The following is a 9313-nucleotide window of genomic DNA, read 5'->3' as shown; positions in this document are numbered from 1 at the left end:
CCTGTTATCAGCCATTTCAGGGGGAGAGGATGACTGTAGGACAGGAGAATACAGTCTATTGCCCCTGTTATCAGCCATTTCAGGGGAGAGGATGACTGTAGGACAGGAGAATACAGTCTATTGCCCCCTGTTATCAGTCATTTTAAGGGGAGAGGATGACTGTAGGACAGGAGAATACAGTCTATTGCCCCCTGTTATCAGCCATGAATGGACACACGGCGGACAGAAATGAATGCGGCCGGTGGTTACCATGGACACACGGGGGACAAAGATGAATGCGGCTGTTGGTGAGCATGGCACATGGAGGACAGAGATGAGGATGGCTGGTGGTGAGCAGGGATGGAGGCAGCACATTTTGGGGGAGATTTATAAAAGCAATGGTGTAACTGAAAACTTGCTTAATCGACCATAGCAACCAATCGGACTTATCCTTTCATTTTCCAAAGGAGCTGTGAAAAATGAAAGGCGGAATCTGATTGGTTGCAATGGGCAGCTAAGCCAGTCCTACTTTCCACCATATCCCTGTCTTATCACCATACATCAACTCCCAGAGCAAGAAAAGCCAAGAATGTTCTGCACTTCATATTTCCCATAGACCTTCAGCCAATGTCTGGAGAATACAGTAGATGGATGGATAGATGTAAGACAGATAATGAGATATGAAATAGATATTAGATGGATGGATGGATATGATGACATCTCCTTGGCCTGTATTGATGTAGAGTAAGGAACGTTGAGAGTAGTAGTCATTATTCGGGGCCCCCTCCCCCTCTCTTTCTTCTGGACCCCCTACCCCCATGCAGCTGTCTTCTTTCTCCTCATGTGTCCAAGAAAGGAGCAGAAGACGCCTTGAGGGTCCGAGGCTATTTTGGTCGGGGCTATTTTGTCCGCGGCTCCTCCGCCTCCTTCTCCTCACAGCCAAAGTTGAGGATGAGGCTAAAGTTAGAAGCAGCGTCTTGGAGGCGCGGGGTATATAATGCCTCCGGGGTCTCCTCTTCCATGTCACTCCCTCCTTCTGACAGGACAAGCACCCAGCTCAACCGAGGACATGGTAAGTGGATGAGAGTGGAGCTAGCCCAGCATGTGTGGCCCCAGCCGAGCCTGGGGCTCCTGGATTATGTATTGTACTGGGGGATAGAGCCTCCTGGATGTAGCAGAGTCGCCTCTTCTCTCCTCAAGTGCCCAAAATCCCAATTATTCTACAACACCCCAAAATCTCTTCAAATAGAGGCCACTCACCTGCCACTTACCTGTGAACCCCTAGAGAGTCTGCAGACACTTACCTCTTAACCCCTAAAGAGTCTGCAGACACTTACCTCTTAACCCCTAAAGAGTCTGTAGATACTTACCTGTGAGCCCCATATAATATCTGCATGTACTGAACCCCTACAACTACTGCATGAACCCCAAGAATATATTTGAATTTGGCCATCCCCCCTGACTCATCCTTCTCCCTCAGGCACCAGCAAAGAAGGCCAAGAGAAAGGCAGCAGAAGGAGGATCCTCCAACGTCTTGTCCATGTTTGACCAAACCCAGATCCAGGAGTTTAAGGAGGTAAGTGACCTGTGAGGCCTTAGATGGTGTGGTTACATCATGCACAACAGCAAATTTTAGCCCAAGATCCCAACCCCCCATCACTGCCTGGTGCGAGGAGGTCACTGCCACCTGTTATCAGCCATTTCAGGGGAGAGGATGACTGTAGGACAGGAGAATACAGTCTATTGCACCCTGTTATCAGACATTTCAGGGGAGAGGATGACTGTAGGACAGGAGAATACAATCTATTGCCCCCTGTTATCAGCCATTTCAGGGGAGAGGATGACTGTAGGACAGGAGAATACAGTCTATTGCCCTCTGTTATCAGCCATTTCAGGGGAGAGGATGACTGTAGGACAGGAGAATACAGTCTATTGCCCCCTGTTATCAGCCATTTCAGGGGAGAGGATGACTGTAGGACAGGAGAATACAGTCTTTTGCCCCCTGTTATCAGCCATTTCAGGAGAGAGGATGACTGTAGGACAGGAGAATACAATCTATTGCTCCCTGTTATCAGCCATTTCAGGGGAGAGGATGACTGTAGGACAGGAGAATACAGTCTATTGCCCCCTGTTATCAGCCATTTCAGGAGAGAGGATGACTGTAGGACAGGAGAATACGATCTATTGTCCCCTGTTATCAGCCATTTCAGGGGAGAGGATGACTGTAGGACAAGAGAATACAGTCTATTGCCCCCTGTTATCAGCCATTTCAGGGGAGAGGATGACTGTAGGACAGGAGAATACAGTCTATTGCCCCCTGTTATCAGCCATTTCAGGGGAGAGGATGACTGTAGGACTGGAGAATACAGTCTATTGCTCCATGTTATCAGCCATTTCAGGGGAGAGGATGACTGTAGGACAGGAGAATACAGTCTATTGCCCCCTGTTATCAGCCATTTCAGGGGAGAGGATGACTGTAGGACAGGAGAATACAGCCTATTGCCCCCTGTTATCAGCCATTTCAGGGGGGAGGATGACTGTAGGACAGGAGAATACAGTCTATTGCTCCCTGTTATCAGCCATTTCAGAGGAGAGGATGACTGTAGGACAGAAGAATACAATCTATTGCCCCCTGTTATCAGCCATTTCAGGGGAGTGGATGACTGTAGGACAGGAGAATACAATCTATTGCCCCCTGTTATCAGCCATTTCAGGGGAGAGGATGACTGTAGGACAGGAGAATACAGTCTATTGCTTCCTGTTATCAGCCATTTCAGGGGAGAGGATGACTGTAGGACAGGAGAATACAGTCTATTGCCGCCTGTTATCAGCCATTTCAGAGGAGAGGATGACTGTAGGACAGGAGAATACAGTCTATTGCCCCCTGTTATCAGCCATTTCAGAGGAGAGGATGACTGTAGGACAGGAGAATACAGTCTATTGCCACCTGTTATCAGCCATTTCAGGGGAGAGGATGACTGTAGGACAGGAGAATACAGTCTATTGCCCCCTGTTATCAGTTATTTCAGGGGAGAGGATGACTGTAGGACAGGAGAATACAGTCTATTGCCTCCTGTTATCAGCCATTTCAGGGGAGAGAATGACTGTAGGACAGGAGAATACAGTCTATTGCCGCCTGTTATCAGCCATTTCAGGGGAGAGGATGACTGTAGGACAGGAGAATACAGTCTATTGCCCCCTGTTATCCACCATTTCAGAGGAGAGGATGACTGTAGGACAGGAGAATACAATCTATTGCCCCCTGTTATCAGCCATATCAGGGGAGAGGATGACTGTAGGACAGGAGAATACAGTCTATTGACCCCCGTTATCAGCCATTTCAGGGGAGAGGATGACTGTAGGACAGGAGAATACAGTCTATTGCCCCCTGTTATCAGCCATTTCAGGGGAGAGGATGACTGTAGGATAGGAGAATACAGTCTATTGCCCCCTGTTATCAGCCATTTCAGGGGAGAGGATGACTGTAGGACAGGAGAATACAGTCTATTGCCCCCTGTTATCAGCCATTTCAGGGGAGAGGATGACTGTAGCACAGGAGAATACAGTCTATTGCTCCCTGTTATCAGCCATTTCAGGGGAGAGGATGAATGTAGGACAGGAGAATACAGTCTATTGCCCCCTGTTATCAGCCATTTCAGGGGAGAGGATGACTGTAGGACAGGAGAATACAATCTATTGCCCCTGTTATCAGCCATTTCAGGGGAGAGGATGACTGTAGGACAGGAGAATACAGTCTATTGCCCCCTGTTATCAGCCATTTCAGGGGAGAGGATGACTGTAGGACAGGAGAATACAGTCTATTGCCCCCTGTTATCAGCCATTTCAGGGGAGAGGATGACTGTAGGACAGGAGAATACAATCTATTGCCCCTGTTATCAGCCATTTCAGGGTAGAGGATGACTGTAGGACTGGAGAATACAGTGTATTGCCCCTGTTATCAGCCATTTCAGGGGAGAGGATGACTGTAGGACAGGAGAATACAGTCTATTGCCCCCTGTTATCAGCCATTTCAGGGGAGAGGATGACTGTAGGACAGGAGAATACAATCTATTGCCCCTGTTATCAGCCATTTCAGGGGAGAGGATGACTGTAGCACAGGAGAATACAGTATATTGCTTCCTGTTATCAGCCATTTCAGGGGAGAGGATGACTGTAGGACAGGAGAATACAATCTATTGCTCCCTGTTATCAGCCATTTCAGGGGAGAGGATGACTGTAGGACAGGAGAATACAGTCTATTGCCCCCTGTTATCAGCCATTACAGGGGAGAGGATGACTGTAGGACAGGAGAATACAGTCTATTGCTCTCTGTTATCAGCCTTTTCAGGGGAGAGGATGACTGTAGGACAGGAGAATACAGTCTATTGCTCCCTGTTATCAGCCATTTCAGGGGAGAGGATGACTGTAGGACAGGAGAATACAGTCTATTGCCCCCTGTTATCAGCCATTTCAGAGGAGAGGATGACTGTAGGACAGGAGAATACAGTCTATTGCTCCCTGTTATCAGCCATTTCAGGGGAGAGGATGACTGTAGGACAGGAGAATACAGTCTATTGCCCCCTGTTATCAGCCATTTCAGAGGAGAGGATGACTGTAGGACAGGAGAATACAGTCTATTGCCCCCCTGTTATCAGCCATTTCAGGGGAGAAGATGACTGTAGGACAGGAGAATACAGTCTATTGCCCCCGTTATCAGCCATTTCAGAGGAGAGGATGACTGTAGGACAGGAGAATACAATCTATTGCTCCCTGTTATCAGCCATTTCAGAGGAGAGGATGACTGTAGGACATGAGAATACAGTCTATTGCCTCCTGTTATCAGCCATTTCAGGGGAGATGATGACTGTAGGACAGGAGAATACAGTCTATTGCCCCCTGTTATCGGCCATTTCAGGGGAGAGGATGACTGTAGGACAGGAGAATATAGTCTATTGCCCCCTGTTATCAGCCATTTCAGGGGAGAGGATGACTGTAGGACAGGAGAATACAGTCTATTGTCCCCTGTTATCAGCCATTTCAGGGGAGATGATGACTGTAGGACAGGAGAATACAGTCTATTGCCCCCTGTTATCGGCCATTTCAGGGGAGAGGATGACTGTAGGACAGGAGAATATAGTCTATTGCCCCCTGTTATCAGCCATTTCAGGGGAGAGGATGACTGTAGGACAGGAGAATACAGTCTATTGCCTCCTGTTATCAGCCATTTCAGGGGAGATGATGACTGTAGGACAGGAGAATACAGTCTATTGCCCCCTGTTATCGGCCATTTCAGGGGAGAGGATGACTGTAGGACAGGAGAATATAGTCTATTGCCCCCTGTTATCAGCCATTTCAGGGGAGAGGATGACTGTAGGACAGGAGAATACAGTCTATTGCCCCCTGTTATCAGCCATTTTAGAGGAGAGGATGACTATAGGACAGGAGAATACAATCTATTGCCCCCTGTTATCAGCCATTTCAGGGGAGAGGATGACTGTAGGACAGGAGAATACAATCTATTGCTCCCTGTTATCAGCCATTTCAGGGGAGAGGATGACTGTAGGACAGGAGAATACAGTCTATTGCCCCCTGTTATCGGCCATTTCAGGGGAGAGGATGACTGTAGGACAGGAGAATACAGTCTATTGCCGCCTGTTATCAGCCATTTCAGGGGAGAGGATGACTGTAGGACAGGAGAATACAGTCTATTGCCCCCTGTTATCAGCCATTTCAGGGGAGAGGATGACTGTAGGACAGGAGAATACAGTCTATTGCCCCCTGTTATCAGCCATTTCAGGGGAGAGGATGACTGTAGGACAGGAGAATACAGTCTATTGCCGCCTGTTATCAGCCATTTCAGGGGAGAGGATGACTGTAGGACAGGAGAATACAATCTATTGCTCCCTGTTATCAGCCATTTCAGGGGAGAGGATGACTGTAGGACAGGAGAATACAGTCTATTGCCCCCTGTTATCAGCCATTTCAGGGGAGAGGATGACTGTAGGACAGGAGAATACAGTCTATTACCCCCTGTTATCAGCCATTTCAGAGGAGAGGATGACTGTAGGACAGGAGAATACAATCTATTGCTCCCTGTTATCAGCCATTTCAGGGGAGAGGATGACTGTAGGACAGGAGAATACAGTCTATTGCCGCCTGTTATCAGCCATTTCAGAGGAGAGGATGACTGTAGGACAGGAGAATACAGTCTATTGCCCCCTGTTATCAGCCATTTCAGGGGAGAGGATGACTGTAGGACAGGAGAATACAGTCTATTGCCGCCTGTTATCAGCCATTTCAGGGGAGAGGATGACTGTAGGACAGGAGAATACAGTCTATTGCCCCCTGTTATCAGCCATTTCAGGGGAGAGGATGACTGTAGGACTGGAGAATACAGTCTATTGCCCCCTGTTATCAGCCATTTCAGAGGAGAGGATGACTGTAGGACAGGAGAATACAATCTATTGCTCCCTGTTATCAGCCATTTCAGGGGAGAGGATGACTGTAGGACAGGAGAATACAGTCTATTGCCCCCTGTTATCAGCCATTTCAGAGGAGAGGATGACTGTAGGACAGGAGAATACAGTCTATTGCCCCCTGTTATCAGCCATTTCAGGGGAGAGGATGACTGTAGGACAGGAGAATACAGTCTATTGCCCCCTGTTATCAGCCATTTCAGGGAAGAGGATGACTGTAGGACAGGAGAATACAGTCTATTGCCCCCTGTTATCAGCCATTTCAGGGGAGAGGATGACTGTAGGACAGGAGAATACAGTCTATTGCTCCCTGTTATCAGCCATTTCAGGGGAGAGGATGACTGTAGGACAGGAGAATACAGTCTATTGCTCCCTGTTATCAGCCATTTCAGGGGAGAGGATGACTGTAGGACAGGAGAATACAGTCTATTGCCCCCTGTTATCAGCCATTTCAGGGGAGAGGATGACTGTAGGACAGGAGAATACAGTCTATTGCCCCCTGTTATCAGCCATTTCAGGGGAGAGGATGACTGTAGGACAGGAGAATACAGTCTATTGCCCCCTGTTATCAGCCATTCAGTCTGTAGAGAGGCCGCCTGTGGTGTATGACATGTAGTGACCTCACAGGACCCTAACTTCATATTCCCTACATCCAGTGCTTTGGCTTTCTATATGTGACTGTTCTCAGCTGCTCCCCTTATAACGCTCCAGATATTGGGGGTTACTGTCCATTCAGCCTCCCTCTATGTACAGTTTGGCGTAACCCTGTGCTTTCTTCTCAGGCTTTCACAGTCATTGATCAGAACAGAGATGGCATCATCGATAAGGAAGATCTGAGAGACACTTTTGCAGCTATGGGTGAGTGCACCCCCCATAAATCCTTATACTGCCCTCCCCCCCCAGAATATTAATCTGACTGTCCCTGGTGACATAGAGAAACTCCTGGTTGTATAAAGGGCCCCATCCTATGGCGCAACACCCCTAATAGCACTCAAATATTTGAGGGGCCCTCTTACCCCTTCCTCAATCACCCCTCTTCCTGCCCCCACAGGCCGCCTGAACGTGAAGAATGAGGAACTCGAGGAAATGATCAAGGAGGCCTCAGGACCCATCAACTTCACCGTCTTCCTGACTATGTTCGGCGAGAAGCTCAAGGGTGAGAGGTTTCTAGAGGGAGGGACCTTACACATGGTGTATACAGGGCAGGGGACCTTACTCATGGTGTATACAGGGCAGGGGACCTTACACATGGTGTATACAGGGCAGGGGACCTTACACATGGTGTATACAGGGCAGGGGACCTTACACATGGTGTATACAGGGCAGGGGACCTTACACATGGTGTATACAGGGCAGGGGACCTTACTCATGGTGTATACAGGGCAGGGGACCTTACACATGGTGTATACAGGGCAGGGGACCTTACACATGGTATATACAGGGCAGGGGACCTTACACATGGTGTATACAGGGCAGGGGACCTTACACATGGTATATACAGGGCAGGGGACCTTACACATGGTATATACAGGTTAGGGGACCTTACACATGGTATATACAGGGCAGGGGACCTTACACATGGTATATACAGGGCAGGGGACCTTACACATGGTATATACAGGGCAGGGGACCTTACACATGGTATATACAGGGCAGGGGACCTTACACATGGTATATACAGGGCAGGGGACCTTACACATGGTATATACAGGGCAGGGGACCTTACACATGGTATATACAGGGCAGGGGACCTTACACATGGTATATACAGGGCAGGGGACCTTACACATGGTATATACAGGGCAGGGGACCTTACACATGGTATATACAGGGCAGGGGACCTTACACATGGTATATACAGGGCAGGGGACCTTACACATGGTATATACAGGGCAGGGGACCTTACACATGGTATATACAGGGCAGGGGACCTTACGCATGGTATATACAGAAAGGGCGCCAGTACCCAGGACATACAGGTAAACACAGGCTATCTGGCTGGGGTCTTGGCCTTTGACGCCTTCCCTGACAAAATATCTGCCTGCAGGTGCTGATCCAGAGGACGTGATCACTGGGGCATTTAAGGTGCTTGATCCTGAGGGTAAAGGGTCCATCAAGAAGCAGTTGTAAGTAGCCATCACCTGTCACTCCTCTCCCTGACTCCTGTTATCCCTCTGCCCCCTCCCCTGGCACTGCCCTTCATATACCCCAGTACGGTGGCACTCCCCTAACTCCTGTTACCCCTCTGCACCCTCCCCTGGCACTGCCCTCCTCTGTCCTTACATCTTCTCTGTTTTGCCCCAGCCTCGAAGAGCTCCTGACCACACAGTGTGACAGATTCTCTCCAGAGGAGGTAGGTTCCCCCTGCCACTAACGGTGAGGTGTGATGGTGTCTCCTGAGTCCAACCAACCTTCATCCTCCCTTCTCTTTCCCTCAGATCAAGAACATGTGGACAGCGTTCCCCCCTGATGTAGCTGGCAACGTAGACTACAAGAACATCTGCTACGTCATCACCCATGGAGAGGACAAAGACCAGGAGTAAATAGTGCCATGTCACCCCTCTGGGGGGCGCTCTCATACCGGGCACTCAACCCCAACTTGCTGTATATTGCGTCTTATTTTGTAATCCCGACCCATCAAAGACACAACTGTAATTTATTTCTTTTACTGGTTTGGAAGGGGCCCCAAATTGTGGAGCCATTGTCTCTCTGAACCCCTTCTTTGTCCCCTGAGATTTTCAATGTCTTAAATTTGGAACTAAGGATCCTCGGGGGAGGGAAGTTCTCAATAAAATCTCATTTTTATTCAATTGTCAATGTCTAAACTTTATTAATATCTTCAAAGCCGTGGCAAAAAA

The 9313-nt window shown here is 48.7% G+C and overlaps 1 protein-coding gene across 1 annotated transcript; it reads left to right on the top strand.

Annotated features, from left to right (window-relative positions):
• The first annotated feature begins 913 nt into the window (after positions 1 to 913).
• MYLPF (myosin light chain, phosphorylatable, fast skeletal muscle) lies at positions 914 to 9269 on the top strand. The gene is made up of 7 exons (XM_040413222.1): positions 914 to 1051; positions 1460 to 1555; positions 7238 to 7313; positions 7507 to 7611; positions 8503 to 8581; positions 8760 to 8808; positions 8894 to 9269. Exons 1-7 carry the CDS (start codon positions 977 to 979, stop codon positions 8996 to 8998), a joined length of 585 nt encoding a protein of 194 aa, XP_040269156.1. The 5' UTR covers positions 914 to 976; the 3' UTR covers positions 8999 to 9269.
• The last annotated feature ends 44 nt before the right edge of the window (positions 9270 to 9313 follow it).

The sequence above is a fragment of the Bufo bufo genome, unplaced genomic scaffold (genome assembly GCF_905171765.1).
Source record: "Bufo bufo unplaced genomic scaffold, aBufBuf1.1, whole genome shotgun sequence".
Lineage (NCBI taxonomy): Eukaryota > Metazoa > Chordata > Amphibia > Anura > Bufonidae > Bufo > Bufo bufo.
Note: the sequence above shows the minus strand (reverse complement) of the source record. Positions and strands in the feature narration are given on the sequence as shown.